The sequence below is a fragment of the Prionailurus bengalensis genome, chromosome C1 (assembly GCF_016509475.1).
Source record: "Prionailurus bengalensis isolate Pbe53 chromosome C1, Fcat_Pben_1.1_paternal_pri, whole genome shotgun sequence".
Taxonomy (NCBI): domain Eukaryota; kingdom Metazoa; phylum Chordata; class Mammalia; order Carnivora; family Felidae; genus Prionailurus; species Prionailurus bengalensis.
The window spans coordinates 46502549-46523094 of NC_057345.1; the positions used below are offsets into that span (position 1 = coordinate 46502549).

The 20546-nt window shown below is 42.7% G+C and overlaps 1 protein-coding gene across 11 annotated transcripts in view; it reads right to left on the bottom strand.

Moving 5' to 3' along the window:
• DAB1 (DAB adaptor protein 1) overlaps nucleotides 1-20546 on the bottom strand; it is a 1144406-nt gene that overhangs the window by 125786 nt on the left and 998074 nt on the right. For all 11 annotated transcript variants that reach the window (XM_043575105.1, XM_043575098.1, XM_043575094.1 and 8 more), the window contains one exon: nucleotides 11974-12072. In XM_043575105.1, the coding sequence (XP_043431040.1) occupies nucleotides 11974-12072 (99 nt within the window). The remainder of the gene's footprint in view (nucleotides 1-11973; nucleotides 12073-20546) is intronic.

The following is a 20546-nucleotide window of genomic DNA, read 5'->3' on the forward strand; positions in this document are numbered from 1 at the left end:
GAATACAAACGGCTCTGGTAAGGAGTGTCTTTGTAAAAACAGAAGTAACTATTAAATAACCATGGCATAGTCACGGAAATGTGTTTTAAATTAAAATTTAAAAGCAATGCATGTGAGAGAAAAACAATAAACAGGAGACCCCATAGAAAGCAATCAGCCATCTAAATAAAAGTAGAAACACCGAAAAGGACAGCTCTGATTTTTCAAATGTAACGGCCTCTGGAATTTGCATGAGAATTTTCAGAAGTGTCTTTCTCCATTACTCAGCTGACCCTTAAAACTACAGGAAGCTCCCAGAGCACGTTAATATTGGTGATTTACAATGCATGTATGTCACAGGCCCCTTTGCGAGGACAAAGAAAGTGCAGTAGGGAAATGCCCTGACCTTGCTCTATTTTTTCCTTTTCCATAGCACCGACTGCCTTCCAACAGAATATATGATTCACATATATCTATTGCTTTCTCTCCATCTCCCCACATTAGAACATAAGTTCTACAAGGTAGGGACCTTCCTTTTATTCACCCATATATGCACATCCCTCAGAATACTGCTTGGCACACAGTAGGTACTCAATGAATATTTGTTGGATGAATAAATTGACAAAAACGTAAGAGTAGTCCTGGTTAAGTGACCTAACCTCCCTGAATTCCAGTCACTTCATCTGTAAAATGATAATAAAATAGAACAGATGGACTGTAAGAATTCAATGAGAAAACTATATGGAAGCACTTACCACAGTGTCTGGCAATTAGTGCTCAACAAATGGTAGCAATAAGTAATACGATTCCGCAGAGCTGAATATTTATCTTCAAAGTTTGTAACAAGCACTTCTGCATCCCATCCCAAAAGTCAGCCATGAAAGAGCAGTGAGGAAGAGCCAGAGATTATCTGCTGTGCTCAACCTGCTCTCCCATAGGGCTCATCATGGCGTCAGAGAGAGTTACAAGACTCCTTAGTAATCATCCGGAACACAGTCAGCAAAGTATGGCTCATGAACTTGAAACTTATTTTGACAAAGTTTTATTGGAACTCAGCCAACCTCATTTGTTTACATATTGTGTGAGGTGGCTTTCACAGTAGGATGGCAAAATTAAATCGTTGGGAGAGCCCATATGGCCCACTATGTTACTATCTGGACCCTTAATTAAAAGTCTGTGGAATGACCATCGGGTAAGGAAAGGGAGTCCCAGAGAGCAAGGAGATGAGCCATACCCAAGGTCACAGTGCATATTTAGGCTCTGCAACTTTGAGACCAGAGGCTCAAATATCCCTTCAGAAGCCCAAATTAGGGCTGATGACCCTTCAGTCACAGGGCCGGTCTGCATGATGACAACCTTCAACACAGTCTGACTTCCCCCACTAGAGAGCAAAGAGAGATCACTTACTTACCAGACGCCCTAACTACACCCGTGAAGGGGAGAAATACCAACACCAGGAACTGGAAAGAACATGGGCCTTGCCACTGTGCCATGCTGGGGTCAGTTCCCAGCTCTGCAACCGGTTTGATATTTGGCCTTGTGCAAGTCCCTGAACTTCTCTGTGCCTCAGTTTTCTCATCCTGGTTAATGAGAACAACGATACTCTTTTAGGTGAGTTCTTAGGGGACTGAAAGAAAGGAGACCGATCATGCACATGCAGGTAGCACAGAAAATGTCACCTCTTTACCTCCTTAAAGACTAAAATTGATAAAAGGATCCATTAAGGGAAAGATATTACATTTCTGAGTTTACCAAATCTGCTCAAAAACATTGATGGTCTCACTTTCCAGGGTAACAGGGACATCCTTTCTTCCCTGTCATGAATTATGCCCTGTCGGGATTATCTTACAGAGACAGCTTCCTCACAGTACCAGTTTCTAAAAATATGTTGGTTTTGAGCTATAAATTGATTCTTTATTGTGATAAATTAAAGTCCAATATTATCCAACAAGACACTAAACATACAGAGAGCCAATTTTTCCCCTTAGATGTTCAGTCTCTTTGATATTAAAATGGATCTGGGGCTGCTGTCAGGCACGTGGGAGCCTGAACACTGAAGCGAAGGAGCAGAGAACATGGAGACGGTATACACGGGACAGACTGTGAGAGAAAAGAAAGGCAAAGTAAGGAGGCAGAGGGAAGAAAGAGGACATTTCCTACTTCCTGATTTGTGAGTGTCAGAGAGTGACCCCGGTGAGCCCTGAGGGATGCTCAACCCCAGGTGCCCTATGATTTGCTGGAAGGTGCCAGGCATTACTTCTCTTTGCATTCTAGGTTTCTTCACTTGTAAATGAGTCAGTTAGTCAATGTACAAGGGACCTTCCACCCATGACATCCTAGGATTGGGTTAACTCTGAACCATGTACATTGGTCTTTCTGTACTCACTGTCTGCGTGGTAAAAGGAGCATCTTTAGTATGTAGCATCTTTGTCTCCACAATCTGGCCCAGGTGATCAGCATTTCATTATAAGTTGACTTATCAATTATCACCTTGTTTCTTCCTTCCCTTTTGTTCTACCCCTCCCTGATTGCCTTCCCTCCTTCCTTCAGTGTCCCACTGGCATTTCTGTCACATGCCAGGGCTTACTGGAGACCCAGCAGTTATAACAACGGATGAGACAAGGTACCTCGTGTCGTGGGTAGTCTGATGGGAGCATGATGGTGTGCTATGACAAGGGTGAGCAGCGGATGCTGTAGGAGCATTACAAAAGGATTTCTTAATTCTGCTAAGAGGATATAAGGAGGTCCGTACCAAAGAAGGGGCAATGCGGGTAATAATATAATATTATTTAACATCTAGAGCTTTGTATGATACCAGGCACTGTCCTAAGTCTTAAGAGATTAAATTAAATCCTCATTTAATCTTGCACCAACCCTAAGATATAGGTACTTTTATCATTCCCATCTTACAGATGAGTGAAAGAGGTACAAGGTCATTAAGAAAAATTGCTTCACAATCACACAACTGGTCAGGAGTAAATCCAAGCTAGTCTGGATCTTGAATCCATGTTCTTTCCACTCTGTCCACTCTCTCTGGTGCCTACACCACACTCGCAAGGAGAGTGGGCTGTGGATTCAGACAGACCCGCTATGAATCCTGCTCAGAGGATGAAATGCATAAAGCACTTAGTTTAAGGAAGGATTTGGCCCAGAGAAAGGTCTTGATCATTCTAGGTGTTGTGCTGTGCTGCTGTTCGTATCACTGTTGACATTATCGGACCCTGAAAAACCTACTATGTGAAGAAGGGCAAAGGACATTATGAGTGGAGGGGTTGCCTTGAGAAAGTCACGAAAGCTGGGCAGCACGTGGTGTGTGCGGGAAACGGCAAGACGGTACCCCCAGCATTCTGCTCATCCATGGATGATACTCCCAGATCTGCCACATACAGCTGGGCAGCTTCCGGGGGAACAAGGCACAGTACGGTCATCAAAAATGAATATACTTATTATAGCAACAGTTTCCCGGCAACTGGCAATGGGTCTTAAATAAAGGCACCTTTTCCTGAATTACACAACGGCATGTTCAGAACTAAGGGTGGCCCGACAGTCACTGTACCTACTTCTCTGTATATCTAGAGCAGCTCCAGGGACACAGAGTACAGTGAATAATAACTGAGGCTATAATGGGCATGATTCAACCAAAACCCTTTGGTCAGACCTTCCAGGCCTCCCAGTCTAGCCCTTGCTTACCTCGTCCATTTTCTCTCTCGTTGACAGCAATTACACATCCGCAGATCTGGAAAAACTGACATCTCACTCTTCCCCAGGCCTACCCTCTTTCATGACTTTCCTGACACCCAGGCTTAGGAACCACTGCCTATAATTCCCTCGGCCTGGACACTAGTCCTCTAATATCCCCAACTTCAAATCCTGTCCCATTTTTCAAGGGTCAGCTCTTTCTTTCTAAATCATTCCATATATATTCTTCAGAGGGAAGAAATCATTTTTTCCCTTTAAACTCTCATGGTAATTTTCATCTTTCTCTTATTATATTCATTACTCTTGCTTTGAGCTTTTAGTTATTTATACATGTCTTACCTCCAGGGCCAGAAGTTCCTCAAAGGAAAGGTTTCAGGCTGGTTCATCTCTATCCACCAAGAAGAATTCCCCTTTCACCCAATAAGCACTTGTGGAATGAATGAATGAATGAATGAATGAATGAATGAGTATATGAACCAATGAAAATGGTGGCATGGTCTAGACAGGGGTTCTTAATCTTGTCTGACCAAACACCTTCTTTCTATAATAAATATTTTGTAATTCTTCCTTTATTACCTGCAAATGATTATATAATCTGTCTACACAAAGTTTAAGCACATCAAAATGTCCTAAATTATAACAAAAAAAGAAAGATGATTTCTAAGAAAAAAAATGTGAATGTCTACATACAAACGCTCAGTTATAACTATAGTAGAAGAATATAGTAACACTGCTGTATGTTTACATTTTCTTATAATGAATAAATTTGGGCTTAAGAAGTGTTCAATTCAGTATTGTTGACATTCTTTTTTTGAAATCTGACATTTTTAAGGAAGGGCCAAATAAGTTGAGCTGTAGTGAACATGACAGGTACACCTGAAACTGGGTTATCAGTGCCACGCTGGTAAATCAGACATGAAGAGCATTAAATGGTATGGTTTTCCAAAATGATGAACAACTCTTGATGCGGTTCCAACGAAACAAAGTACATCTCTCTTGCTGTTTAGTTACATTTCTGGAAAATTCAGTATTTATGGAAATGATACAAAAATGCTTTTGCTTTTTTGTAGAGTTAGGTTTTAGATTCATTTAACTATAAATAGGTTTGTTATCTACAGGAATGTATCGTAAGACATTTGCAAGTTGTATAGCACAGGAACACTTTTGTTGTGTGTGACTGGCCTGTCCTCTGTAGAATGTCTAATGTCCTCGGCTTCTAAAAAATTCCTGCATTACTACCTTCTCCCCCAAAAGTCGTAACCGCATAATGCCTACATAACGTGCCAAAACACTCAGTACAGGGAAAGAGCCAGTGAAGTGGAGAATCCCTGGAGTAAAAGAAAGAAAACAAGCTCAGGCATTATAAAATGTGAATTTGAATTCAGTTCTAGCTACACATAATGGCCTTGGGCAAGCCACTATCCTACCTGTACCTTAGTAGTCTTATCTATAGAAGGGGGCAATAAAACCTTCTGGAACTTATGGGTGTCAAATGAGACAGGACACACAAAAGCATGCTGTAAACCATACAGTCCTGCTTACAGGCTAGTTTGTAAGTAGTCTTGTGAGAATTCTGTGTACTGTTCCAGTGGCTCCCAGGGTGACAGGGATGCTCCCACAGACTCCCAGGTCACAGAATCCTATTCTACAGCCCTTTTATCTTCTTCCCGGTCTACCTCCCCAGGACGACTTTCCCCTCCTCTCCCTCAGGTGCTCTCCCAAACCCTGGCAAAACATCCACTTCAAATTGAAGGAGGATTAGTCCTGATTTTGATGAGGTACAAATAAAGTGGCGTCTGTTTTTCACTGAAGAAAAAATTATTAAATCAGCCCTAAATTTTAAGCACAACCACTGCATTTAAAACGCCATTTCCCCTATATTATGAGGGACAATATTCAATCCTGGGTCAACTCCACCTCTCCCCTGCTATGCCCTAGTTATCCTTTGTAGATTTGCTGATTCTTTTTTTTTTTAATATTTTTTAACGTTTATTTATTTTTGAGACAGAGAGAGACAGAGAATGAACAGGGGAGGGGCAGAGAGAGAGGGAGACAGAATCCGAAACGGGCTCCAGGCTCTGAGTGGTCAGCACAGAGCCCGATGTGGAGCTCTAACTCATGGACCGCGAGATCATGACCTGAGCCGAAGTCGGACACTTAACCAACCAAGCCATCCAGGCGCCCCTGCTGATTCTTAATCACTAAGTCACTTTATTTTTTGTGCAGTAAGTATTACTGAGCCCCTACTATGTGGGAGTCATGCTAACTAGGTAGACCACAGTGATGAACAAAAAGATATTGCCTTGCTCATCTGTGTGTTTATACAAGTGCTCAATACTTACTTTCTAAAGGGAAGACTGAACACATGTGTCTTTCTCTTTAAGACCTTTGTGCATTTATAAATACTGTTTGGGTTTTTTTGGTCCTAACTTACTCCTCCGCTACCAAGTCAGTGTGTCCTTTCCTGTGAAAAATTCCTAAATATTCTAGGCAAAGCTTGTTCTTAATCTCCCGAGTACCGACCACTGCATTCCCCAATGCGTCTTCGTAATTGTCAGCTCACTTTGTGAGCCTGGCCAAACCAGACTGTGAACACCTCAGGGGCAAGGACCACGTCTCTTTCATCTTTGAATCCCCAGGAAACACAGCATCATGTGCCATAGCATCCGCTCGTGCCTAACCACAGGCCGGTCACACTGCCAACATTCCATCCATAAGACTCTTCCAGCGGTAACTGCACTCCCTGGACCTTCCCTTAGGAAAGGTCATCAGAATGAAAATGAATAATGGTGACAATAAAGCAGAGAGAATACTGGATCTGCTCTAATGTATATAAAAGAATGTCATTTATAAAATTTGATATTGCTACAGTCTGAATGTTCGTGTCCCCTCCCCCAAACTCATGTGTTGAAATTCTAACCCTCAATGTGATGGTGTTAGGAGGTAGGACCTTTGGGAGGTGATTAGGCCATGGGAGTGGAGCCTTCATGAACGATATGAGGGTCCTGATAATAGAGGCTCTAGAAAGCATCCTGACCTCTTCCACCATGTAAGGACATGCAGTGAAAAGGCCCCATCTCTGAGGAAATGGGCTCTCCCCAGACGCTGAATTTGTTGGGGCCGTCATATTGGGCTCCCAGCCTCCAGAACCATGCAAAATAAATGTCTGCTATTTACAAGCCACCTCCTTTATGGTATTTTTGTTCTAGCAGCCCAGACAAAGGCAGGTATGCTATCATTCGTGCTATCTTACCGGCATCAAGGATTCTGGACCAGACCACCTGGGTTTGAATATCAGCTCTGCTACTTATTTATTGTGTGGCTGAATTTGGATCTCAGTTTTCTCAACTGGAAAATGGCGATAATAAGGGCACCTACTTCACAGAATTACCATAATGTACCTCAAATGGCACACGTAACATTGCCGAGTGTTGGCTAAATCAAATGAACATGCAAAATTCACACGTGGTTATGGCAACACGATGTTACATCATCTTGAAAAGCTGATGCAGATGACCGCCCTCTCTTTTGAGAAATAGATGTATTGTCGGGGTCCTGCAATATTTATGATTTTTTATGGCATAAAATTATAATAATTCTATGGAATAAAACTATGGGATCTCTATGGAATCAGGAGAGAGTCCATGAGTTTCTCTGGAAAGAAAGATCTGAGGTGGGAAGGTTTGTTCGGAGTCCACAGCCAAGTCAGAGACACTCCCCAAATCTGTTTCGTTATCTGTGAAATGGAGGTGACATCGCTCCTGCCTTCGTATTCACTGGTCTGATTTGAGAACCTAGTAATGCTGACATGAAACCACTTCTACTCCTGATTTGCTACCGTTTCTACTGTTACCAATAACAATGAGTTTAGATACGGCGTTTCCTGCGTTCTCACTGATCCTCTGACACATTATCAATACCTAGAGATCTGAAAATATGAACAGCTTTTCAATATTGATTTATTCCCTGCAACGTGCTAATAATAAAACAGAACATACTCATATACGGATTGGGATCAAGAACCCTTTGAAATTCAAGACAAGGTGTAAATTGCTGAAAGGGTCTCTTTAATTGGGATCAAAACATTTTTGACAGCTTTCGGATTTTAAAATTCTAGCTATTGTCACGTTCTGCAAATGTTTCTTTTTTTGGTTTGAAAAAAAATGCCGTCAGCTTGAGCAGGAATACTTTAGATATGATAAACAACGAAAATTTGTCATTCCAAATGACAAAAACCCAGTTTTCCATTTTGTTGATATGTAGGACAAAATACTTCGTTTAAACTCTTATCCTGCACAATTCAGTTGGTCCCATGCTGGGCAGCAACAGAGGTTTAGTAAACCGTTCCTGCTCATATCTCCAATGGACTTTGAAAAACCTCCATTTATCTGAAGATAAATTACATCAACAGGGATGACTTTAAGGAAGAAACAGAATTTTTTTTCCTTTTTTCTTTTTTTTCTGAGAAAAGAGAAAGAACAAGTGCCAGCGGGGAGAGGAGCAGAGGGAGGGGGGAGGGGAGAGGGGGAGAGAATGAGAATGAGAATCTTTTTTTATTTTTTTCTTTTAATTTTTTTTTAACGTTTATTTATTTTTGAGACAGAGAGAGACAGAGCATAGACGGGGGAAGGGCAGGGAAAGAGGGAGACACAGAATCGGAAGCAGGCTCCAGGCTCTGAGCCATCAGCCCAGAGCCTGATGCGGGGCTCGAACTCATGGACCGTGAGATCGTGACCCGGGTGAAGTCGGATGCTTAACCGACTGAGCCACCCAGGCGCCCCGAGAATGAGAATCTTAATCAGGCTCCACACTGAACATGGGCTACGGGCCCAAGGGCTTGATCTCAGGACCCTGGGATCATGACCTGAGCTGAAATCAAGAGTCAGAAGCTCAACAGACTGAGCCACCCAAGCGCCCCAAGAAACAGAATTTTGAAACTAGTCTCCGGATTCAACTTAGATGTGACTCTGTTCAATGGTTCATCCTCTGCTTGACAATTTCTCCATCTTATGGTTGTTGCTTGAATACCCCCTAAGTGATGGTGAACTCACCATCTGGACCACCAGCACAGAAGGTGGTCCATCTAACTGGTAGAAAACTCTTCTTTCTCAGAAATCAAAATTGCTTTATTGAAACTTCTATAGATCTTGGTTCTATTTATTGGGTCACACAAAACAAGTCAGCTCCTTCTTCTATTACACAGTTCTTTAGAGAGATGAGAACTATTAATATGGGGTGTCCTGATCCCTACTGTCTGTGCTTCAGGCTTTAACATGTTCAGTCCTTTCTACTCGTTTTCCCTAGACTTGTGTGGAGGTTTATTAATAAGTTTGCAGAAGCCAGAGGCTATAGGAGCCTAATGTGAATCAAACAGGACTGGAGTGAAGTAAGCCAGACAGAAAACATTTAGCTCTGCCTTCCCCCTGATTTTCCAATAGGGATCTGACATTTTTCCACAAAGTCAAATGGCTTTGAGCTGAAATAATGATTTCACTGAACATACTCATAAAAGGATTGGGATCCAGCTGAAGAATCAAAAATAGCATTACAGAGTTTGGTGATCTCTTTCTCTGGGGCCAGTTTAGCCACCCTTGACTGAGGATTTAGATCTAGGTCAAGAATACAAACTACCTCTCCTCACTAGTTAAAATTTGGTGATTGGGATGTTAATGATCTGGGCACAGCTTATGTGATGGTGGGTGACATGATGGAACAGCAATGCCCTAAAATATGGCCCCTGGACGAGATGAATTATCTGATACTCTGCCTCACTCCTGCCCTTTTGGTTATACCAGCTGTCATGGTAGCAGGCAGATGGGATATTGGGAAAAGACTAGAGATGATGACGTACTATTAGGACATATAAATCTCTCGGTCAGGCTCGACTCACATGACTTGTCTCCCTCCAATAAAGATGCTAAGGGATCAATGACATCTTACAAGTTTCTACAAGCCTGTAGCTCTCTGACTCTTGTGTGTCACCCGGGATCCCATGAGGCTACACCTGTGTTGAGAAGTCTTCGCTCAACATATTTTCTAGTCCTCCAATTGTCTTAGCTGCCCTCTGTCCGGCTTACTTCACTCCACACTTGCCTGCACTCCTTGATTTGCCTATGTCCTTTTTCAAGTGTGAAGTTCAAACCTGAGCACAGGTCTCCAAACTATAGTCTACCCAGGAGAAGGAAAAGCTTCCCTGGTTACAGAAGTCATACTCTTATTAAGGCAGGAGAGGCTTTCATTAGGTTCTTAATCTTGCTGCATTCAAGCTCCTTTATTACCTGTGCTTGTGCCCTCATTCTAAACTCCCTTCTCCCAAGGCACCTCCCCAGGTAAGCCCACCTTTCTCTTTAATACAGAGGTCAATTGCCCTGATATTGACGGGGGCCAACAGGAGGCTAAATCCCACTTCTGCCTCCTATAGGCTGGGTAACTTGGGAAAGTCACTTATTCTGAGAGATAACAGGTATAGAGGCTAAGTGAAAAGACTCGTGCGCCAGACTACCTGAGGTCTAATCTTGTCTCCACCAACACTTACTGTCAATAAATTACTCAACACTTTTCTCTCCTCCATATCTTCAAGTACAAAACAGAGAACAATGGGGACTTCGCGAGGATTAAATGAGTTGTTACTTACCAAGGGCTTACAACAATGCCTGGCACATATTATGTGCTTGGTGAAGTAGCTATTATTATTTTCCCATAATACTGCTGTGAGGGCAAAACTGAATAATGTATGTCAAGTGACTCATATGAGCTTAGTATACAGTAGGCAACCCAAAGAGGGGACTTAGTATCACTAGTGATTTTTTATACTAAAGATTTGCCATGATAAGCACTTCTCGGGGTACAGTTCAGTGGCATAAAGTACATTCGCACTGTTGTGCGGCCACCCCAGCCATCCGTCACAAGCACCATTTTCTTCTTCCCAAACTGTAACTCTGTACTTGCCAAACACTGACTCTTCATCACGTACCGCCCTCCTTGCAGGCCCTAACAACCACCAATCTCCTTTCTGTCTCTATGAATTTCATTTCTCTAGATATGTCGATATAAGTGGTATCCTTGAGAAAATGCCTACTTTCTGCCTCGATGTTTGGCTTAGAATTCAAGACCCCAAGATAAACGCAACATGACCCTGCTATTAATAAGGCTTAATTCCCTTTGTATTATGTCTTCAAATTTCATTCATATACTGGCAGGTGTGAGAACCTGCTTGCTTCTTCCTGCAGGATAGCATTCCATTGGATGCATGCACCACATTCTATGTCCGTTCATCCGCTCATGGACACTGGGGTGGCTTCTTCCTTTTGGCTGCTGTGAATGATGCTGCTTTGGACATGGGTGTACAAATATCTGTCCTACTGCGAATTATTCAGAAGTAACTTGTCTTCAAAGCCCATTTTTACTGTTGAATTATCCTCCTCCCACCCTATGGCATCCTAATAGGAGTCAGGACGAAGGGGAGGAAAGGATAACACAAAATGACTCAGGCAAAGTAACGTGGCTGGTCGAGTTTGGTTTATACAACACTTGAAAATGAACGAGTGAAATGCAAAGGAGGTGATCCATGTAAAGGTGTTTCATAAGCTGTAGAGTGCTGAATCAATAAAAGGAAAAAACCACGTCACTTAGACTCTTGCCCTCTGGACAAAACAGATCCTAGAACATTTTTGTTTTTCTCTTACCCCCAGTGAACAAGGACCACCAACGTCAGGGAAGCCCTGGGGATGAATGTGGGAGCTGACTGCTGCTGGGGGCTGACGGAAACACACACGGCCTCTTTGGTAGGTTCAACAGACCTATCAGCCCTTACATTTCCTGGTCACGCAGTGACAGATTTGTCTAAGACTGAGAACTCGTTCATTCTTTTTGATTGCAGCAATTGCAGGGTGGCACAGGTTACACTCGGGAGAGTCTGGATGCTTTGACCAAGTCAAAAGACGCTCACGGGTCTCCCTCTAGGATGCATGTCATTAACGTTGCCAATATACACAGAAATTTAACGTAAACTGTCACATTACCCACCACTCTTCAAAGCCCATCAATCTCCCATTAGATTACCAGAACTGTGTGACACTTTTATCGCAATCACACCGTAAGAAACATTGTGCAGTCACACTGAGGCCAAGTCAGGGAAGAGCCTCCCTTTGATGGACGATCACAGTTGATCAAGTTTGTCAGTCGCTTTATGTGTTTTTATGCTTGTTTGATATTCTTGCCCACCGAGTAGAGGCTTTTAAGGGCACATCTGTCAATGGATTCAATTTTGCAATGCCACGTGATTCTTTTACTTACCCCTGTCTTCTCATCAAAGATTTTGATACCTCCAAAGGAGATGGTTAAAAAGATTTTCTGTTTGTGTTCTCCTTTGGAACGTGCGCCAGCAACAACGCCCTGGTGAAAGGAAGGACATGGTTTTTACTTGAGTGTTTTCATTTGAAGATTCCCTCTGGTCCCAAAGGCATGTCAGATACCATCAACCGATGCCACCAATCATGCACGCTCCTCTCCCTTCGTTCCTTCCATGCTTCCCTGCCCAATGTGCTTGCCCTTTCTTGATGTTTTATGGTAATACTTACCCTAACATGATATCTAACATTGGATAAACACATACCTGAACACCGCTTCACTACACTACCCACGATTTATAGGATGCCTGCTTTATGCCTGGATATTTGGCTCAGAATTCAAAACCCCAAGATAAACACAATATGATCCTGCTATTAATACTATTTTGCTGGGCTTCATATTGGATATGGTTTTAATCTTTTAATTTATTTTTCTTAATGTTTATTTATTTTTGAGAGAGACAGAACACAAGCTGGGGAGGGGCAGAGAGAGCAGGAGACACAGAATCCATAGCAGGCTTCAGGTTCTGAGCTATCAGCAGAGAGCCCGAAACGATGCTTGAATTCACCAACCTCGAGATCATGACCTGAGCTGAAGTCGGACGTTTAACCGACTGAGCCACCCAGGTGCCCCTGGTTTTAATCTTTTAAGTAAAGATGAGTCACGGAATATATTCTTAAATATGATTTTATTTTTTTTACTTCTGGGAAAAGTTTTCATAGGAAACAATTTTAGAGATTAGAGAGAAAATACAAGAAAATAAAATCCATTGCCAGACTGCACGTCTCATTTTTGTTTAGAAATAGACGATCATCATAGTTATGTGCTTATGGTTTGCCATTTTAACAACACACATTTTCTTTTTCTTCTACCCTTTTTGGTAGGAAAGAACTACCAAATGCATTCCATTTATCAATACACCTGTTTTCCCACTTTTCCAAACTTTTGTATGTATATGAGTCAAAGAGAAGGTAAATACCACAAAAGGCAGGAGGTTACTCTGCTCACTGCTCTATCCCTGATGCCCAGGATAGTCCGTGGAGGGAAAAGGCACGCCGTAAATTACTGTGAGATGAATGTGCTATCCAGAGTTCTCCCAAAGTGGGTAAGACGCAAGTTAAGAGTGAAGACACTTGCTTTTTAAACTAGCTTCTGTGGTGGCCAGTGACAGGTAAGCAGGGGCTTCATATTAGGGTACAGCTCAGAGGGTAAGTACATTTCAAGGGATTTACAATCGGGGTGGGGGAGTTCCTAGCCCTGCATTAGGTGTTTTGAAGCTTCGAGCCCCTTCATCACTATTAGCTTGCACTGATTGTAAGTTTAAGGCCAACTATCAGCAGTTCTAGTTCTGGGTTTTTAGGAGTAGAAAAGTCTAAATAATAATGATTTCATGTTTCCAGGAGGTAAAAGTCGTTTGTGCTGCAGTCAGAACAGCACGTCCGGAACCTCAGTGAGGGAACCTGTGGCGTTAGTAACAAGGGTGACCACGAGGCACGGCGACCAGGTGTCCCCTTGAGGCTGCTCAGTTATCCTCAGTGTGGGCACCGGAAATATTCTGTGCCATCTGAATATCTGGGTTATGCTTCTGGCTTTCTGCGATCTTGGACAAAGTACTTAATTCTCACTTCTACTTCCTCAAGTGTAAACGTTATCCTTGCATGGTTGAGAGAATTGAAAATTCGTGACAAGTATGTAGCACGGTGCTTGGAATAATGCAGGGAGGTCATGAAAATTTACTTCTTTTTGTAAATGGATGACTGTCCCTCACATTCTGTGGTCCAGTTCCTGTTTGGGGACCTACTAGTAGGAAATTCACCCCCCCTCCCCCACCGAGTCACCTACTTGTTCTCAAGCACCACATACACACTTGCAGACGTACAGAATGTAAGAGCTGGAGAAAATCTTAATGTTTCCAGCTGAAAGATGAGGAAAATGATGGCTGGGAGGCAGGGATGGGCAGTGCTGGGGTGGTATAGGGGGCGGGCAGAGAGCTGGGACTACAACTCAGCTCTCCAGACTAGACTCCTGGTACAGGGAGCACTTGTTCCTCTATGTGGTGTCTTCTTCCTAGCAAGCCACAATCTCTGGCTGTAACCCACCCCAGCGTTGCTCCTTCAGCCCCTCCGGGCTGCAGCACATTGACCCAAGATCCCTCCGTCAATGCCTGCCCTTGAAATAGTTAAAGGGAGGGACTCACCCCCAAAGCCAAGTCCTCTGTCTCTATAACTGCCCTGCCTAGTTAGAGGTTTCTAGAGTGCTCAGTGTGCAGCTTGCTTTCCTGTGAATTCACTGAGGGATGATTTTAAGGAACATGGGGGGATTAGCCAAAGTACATTTTTTAAAAGTTTCCTTATTTATTTTGAGACAGAAAGAGAGAGGGAGAGAGAATGAGCAGAGGAGGGGCAGGGAGAGAAGGAGAGAGAGAATCCCAAGCAAGCTCCATGCTGTCAGCACAGAGCCCGATGCAGGGATTGAATGCACAAACCGTGATGAGATCATGACCTGAGCTGATATCAGGACTCAGACACTTAACTGACTGATCCACCCAGGCACCCCCAAAGTATGTTTTTGTAGCCCCAGTGGTAATTCTTATTTCTAATGCCACCCTATCAGAGACACCGTCTCTGAGCTCTGCCCCCTTTGCCAAACTGCATCTAACTCTTTCTCCTTGCTTTGCTCTTCCTCATTGGCCCTTACCGCCATTGACATATTTTTTCATTTGTACCTTTGCCTGATGGAACAAAAGCTCATTTGTGCATGGAACTCTGTTTTATTCATCCTTTGTGCCTTGTATGGAGAATGGAGCCCGGCATCAAGCAGGCACTCAAAAGGAGAAGTGACCCTCACTCGGGAAGTGGGCGAGCCAAATTTGGAACCTAGGGAAACTACACTTTGAATGCTGTGTTCTTGCCTGGCTTCGGAATAAACTAACTTACGCTGCCACCTCTCTGCAGCTGAACCTCCAACCTCAGATATCTGGACACACACAAAAGAAAAACAATAAATTGTAAATGGAAGGACTGGAAGGACACCATCAGAAGGGAGGGGAGAGCCCTTCCTTCTTGGTTAACTCCTCTTAGGTGAGAACATCACAGCCCATGGTGGAGAGAGGGTAGCACCTTTGATCAAGAGGAACAGCTTCAATGTTTCCATCTCCAAAATAGTCCTATTTAATAGTCCTTAGCTCTCAGAAATACTGTGACATCCAATAGCAATAATTCCTGGCACACAGTAGTGCTGACTATATCATGCCCCCTGCCCTTTGCTTCCTGGTTCCTCACAGCCATCAAAGAACTCCCTAGTAGAACAGAGCTGTAGATTAAAAAAAAAAAAAAAAAGGGATGGAAAGAGCAAACACATATGTTCCGGAAGCATTTATGCTTGGGGCTGCTGGTGGTAGCTTTACATGACAAATGAAGGAAGGAAGGACTATCCATGCAGTGCTGTCTATGGGGAAATAAAGCTACGATTTTATCAAGCATGTTTTTCCTGTGAGACAGGACCCTGAGTCAAGCTCTGAAAAACCACACTAAGTCCAAGCAAGTTTGCCAGCAGAGAGCACGCCTCAGGGTCTCATCTCCCGACAAGATTATTCATTGATGGTATGCAGAACCAGCAGAGATCAGGGAGACAGCTCGGACTGGGGGGTCAGAAGATGTGGATGCAGGTGCCGTCTGGGGCACTGTGCCTCCCATTAGCCACAGGACTTAATAAGTTGCTGTTGGAAATCTGGAAAATATAGTCAAGCATTTTCTTGGGTACCTACCGTATGTGCTACAAGTTCTCTTACACATCATCTCATTTAGCATATACCATAATCCTGGGAAGTAAAAATTACCTCTCTTATTTTACGTATAAGGAAACATAAGGCCAGGGGGGCTCAAGTGATTGCCTTAAACCTCAAGGAACTAGTAAGACAGAGAAAATTCAAACAGTGATCTGTCAGATTCCAGTGTTGGAGTTCCTTCTGTTAATAATATTTTCAAAGAGCTTTTTTGGAAAACACAGACACACACAAAAAGACTACACAACAAAGCACAGATAGGTCAAAAGTGTTCTGCAAGCAACCAGGTGCAGCCACCAGCTCCCAGACTCAATAGTGAAGGGGAACTTCACGTGAAAATAATCACATTTCTTAACTCATGAGGGTGTTAAGATATTGAAAAATAATTTTGCACATACAGCACTTAGCACGGTGTGCTGCATGTAGGGAGAGCTACGTAAATAATTATTACTGGCACGACTCTTGCTATTATGAAGCAATAGCACGTGCTAAGGCACCGTGTGACGTGACGACACTGGCATCCCTAAGGGAGTCACGCACAGGTAGCATCTCCATGAAGGAATTCACACACAAAGCGTCAGGCATGCCAGGCAGGATTAACTGCCCTGTCCAGCTCCAGGGTTGCTGTGGGGATAAGATAAGGTGAAGCACAGGAAGGGGCTCTGTGAAACCTCACCCAGCGTGGCGCCTGCACGTAACGGGATGGCTGTGATCTCAACGCATCCTGGAAAGCAGGGAGGAAAATGCAACGGACCTCGGGCACGAATGGCTGAAAACCTGGGATGCTATTTCAGAAAATTCCGTGACTTAAAAAAGCTGGTCTCCAATCTCGGCCTTCCCAGTTATCAGTTATACAAGCCTTGGAAACAATCACCTTAAGTCTCATTTTTCCCAGTGAAGGGGGAGAGGGGTGGCGGGTAGAATTTAAGTATCTTCCTCTGTTCTGCTCTGTGCCCAGAGCCTGGCTCCTATGGACTACATTCCCTGGTCCTCTGGGCTTCCTGAAACTCTGGCTTCCAGCTGGGTTCCACCAATGCCAGACGGGCAGGAGACCAGAGTCTGGATGGAGAGAGACGCCAGGGTATTCCATCCCGCATCCTTTCCTCCCTTGTGCTACATCTCTGGCAGTGACTATACTTTTGCTTGGTGGGGGAGGGGATTTCCCCTTCCATCCTGCTCTCCCTGGGCTTCAGCAGATATATTTCTTCCTAGTATGGAAACAGCTTTGTGCGGTGGCAGGTTTCTGGGAGCTTCACCATCCTTTGTTACCTTACTTAACCTTACCTGCCCTTTGTAAGTACCTCTTGCATTAAGTGTCCTCATCTGACCTAGCCAGGGTGGGCTCTGCTTCTTATTCGGACCCCAAGTGACATGTTTAGAGCTCTGTAATTAGCCCTGTAGACAGTGCTTCTGGGAGACTGCATTCCCTTCCGGAGTTTCGACCACCACCGTTTTGCTAGACGTCTCTGAAAGTTGGCTACTTTGTAAACCAATGATGTGTGGGTAGTTACTTACTGGTACGGGCTTAAAGTCTCATTGGGGAGCCAAGGTAAATTAACTGCAGATACAAAACAGAGTATAATTAAGCACTAAACGATGTCTTATAAAATACGGGGGCATCCAGAGATCTAGGTTGAATTCTGGCCTTAACACAGAATAAATGAAGGTTCTGGGGCAAATCCCGTCATATCTATGAACCTCAGATTTCTTATGTGTAAAACAAAGAGACTAATATCTACCTCACAAGATCAAAAGAGAGAATATACGGGGAAATGCTTTTGTTGACTCTAAATTAAAACAGGATGATGGTGGTGTTTTGCTGGAGAACCAGTGATGGCCTACTCAGAGTCGAAATTTGAGTTCCCCCTAAAATCTTTATAAGAGAAAACTCCCTAAAGCAAGAAAACGGCACCAGCCTCAAACAGTCTAGCAAAGGAAAAAAGACTCCCCCATATTGCCTAATGAGAACAAGTGGGTCCTTTTGCAAGGCTAACAGGCATTTTGTACTTCTCTGCCTCTTTTTTTCCTGGGCAGTTGGCCAAATGGAGAATCGATCATTTATGTTTCTGTTTCTTAAAGAAAAACCACTGGGAGCTGAAACGTCAGCATTCTTTGTGGCAACTTGCAAACAATGAAACACAATTGTCTAGGAACCAAGAACTCCTCAATAAGTTCAGCGCATCTGACAGGAGCCTGTTATGGCAGGACAAATTCTCAGGGCTTTGGGGACCTCGCAGTTATAAGGGGTGACAGATGGGGCGCTTCCATGCAGGTAACACACGCACATGCACCAGGTCAGCAGCCATCTCCAGGCCTGGTCCAGCTAGCTTGGCCCAACATTAATCCGCACAGAGAACCTTCAGGGAGCACAGGCAGACTCCTGCTCAAAGCCACTTAGACCTCAGTGCTTCCATGAAGGTAGCTGGCCAGCGAGGCTCTCTGTGACCGATGCCCGGTGAACGGCTATCTACCAGGATGCTGGGAGAAGCAGCATTGGCTCCTCGGCAGACTTACTTGTGGCTCTGGGTGAGAACCAGGTCACTGGAGATTTTCGTCCTGTCCTTTAATTACCATTTGTCAGAAGCAGATCTCCATTTGTCAGTAAGGGGGGACTTAGCAAAAATGAAGATCCTGGCCTTCATCCCTACCACTGACTAGGGTCTCCCTGGTAAGGCAGGGCTCTCTCGGGCATGAGTCTGGAGAGAAGCTGAGGACTCTGGGCTCAGTCGTTTCTGCGCTCTCTCTGTAATCTGCCTGCTGGTAGAGGGGCGGCACTCTAGTGTGACTGCACGTATGAGTCTCAAGTCCTGCTCTAGTGCAGCATGGGGGTTGGTGGGAACAGGAAGGACTACAGTTATCCAAATGCTCCACAAACTAAGCGGAACAGTTCATCTCTTTCAAGGAAGTCCACTGTAGCCACGAATCCACGCCACATCTACCATTCGAGGCATTTATCACTCATAAGGCTGCAATTTAGAATTCCTCCTGTCAGACTGCCTGTTTTTTTTTTTTACTATTTATTTATTTAAAGGTGGGGTGGTGGTAGAGAGAGGGGTTGAGAAAGAATCCCAAGCAGGCTCCACACTGACAGCCTGGACCCGGATGTGGAGCTCTATCCCATGAACCCGGAGATCATGACCTGGGCAGCAAACAAGAGTCAGATGCTCAACCCACTGAGTCACCCAGATGCTCCCTCCTGCCAGACTTCTTTATCTACTTATCAACCAGATTTAAGCAAAAGAAGAGAGCTCATTATTGGACTGCCCTAACAAACTCATAATGTTGCTTAATTATGAAGAAAAAAAGAAAGAAAAAAGAAAACATAAACATTAACCTTTCCCAAGGTGAGCATCTATGAAATCATGATTTGAGTATCTTTTTCTAGGATACCTTATAATAGATATGTAACTATTAAAATAAAGCTTGCTTATGTAACAGCTAGAGAAGAAACTGGTACGTATTTTAGAAAATTAAGATTTTTAAAAAGGATGATTCCTACAGCCATACTACAGGGGCACTTAGCATCTGTTATACATCTTAAACTGCAGAGAAAAATTGTATAACATAAATAAAAACAATAGCTCTGATTTGTTAAGCAAATAGGAAAGAAAAGGCAATGGAGAGGGTGTTTTACAGATACTGCCCTAGTTTGTACTTTGAGGCACTTGGCCAATCTTGTATATTATTTTTCTTCCTTCTTTCTTACACTTAAAAAAAATGTATATGTGTGTGTGTGTGTGTGTGTGTGTGTGTGTGTGTGTGTGTGTATAAAGTTATGTCCTGAGGAACTATTTGAAGATATTTAAAAAATTATCATAATATAATATTAGATGAGAAAAAAAAGTAAGACTATATAAATAGTAATTCCAATTGTATCACATGTTTATAATTCATATAATATACATGGAAAATACAAAGACAGATTGTAAGTTACACACTGATTTTCTTTGTGTGATGGAATTATAGATGTTTTCAATTTTTCTCTTTATACTTGTATTTTCAAAATATTTTACAATAAACATTTGTGAATTCTACAATCAGGAAAACACTTAAATTACGTGTACAAGATGCATCAAGTATCTTGCAGACTTCCTGCTAAATCATTTGTTTTTCAAATATTGTAAATCACTTTTTAAAAGAATGAAACATAGACTGTATGAAGACCAGAACATGGGAACAAAAAATGCTTTTTCATATGTTTTAAAGGTCATTCAACCACATACTTTTCTTATTTTGTGTATTTTTCCCCAATTTCTTTCTTAGATTTCACAATAAAAAAGCCTTCTTTAAAGCATTTATAATCAGAAACCTCTCTGTGATATCTCAAAATCTCCAAATCTTATTACATATTACTTTAAAAAATATGTTTCTTTTATGGGGTGTTTGGCAACATTAATAGAAATTATAAGAATGAGTAAAATTAGCTTTTATCTTAACAGAACATCTTTTACCTATTTATCATACAGTAAAATATTTAAAATGTATTCAAAAATAACAAAGGGTTTAAGATTCATAAAATCTGAGGGACTACAAAATTTGACAATTTAACTTTTATTTTTGCAGGCATTGCACGATGAAGATAAAATTGAATAAAAGGTGATATGCTCAGAAATTACAAAACTGGGCACAGCAAAGAATTGCCAGCAGTCACTCCATGATGATTAAAATCTCTTCCCAATGAATACATGCAGTGATTCATCAGTGAAACAAGTAGTTTACTAATAAATGAATAAGT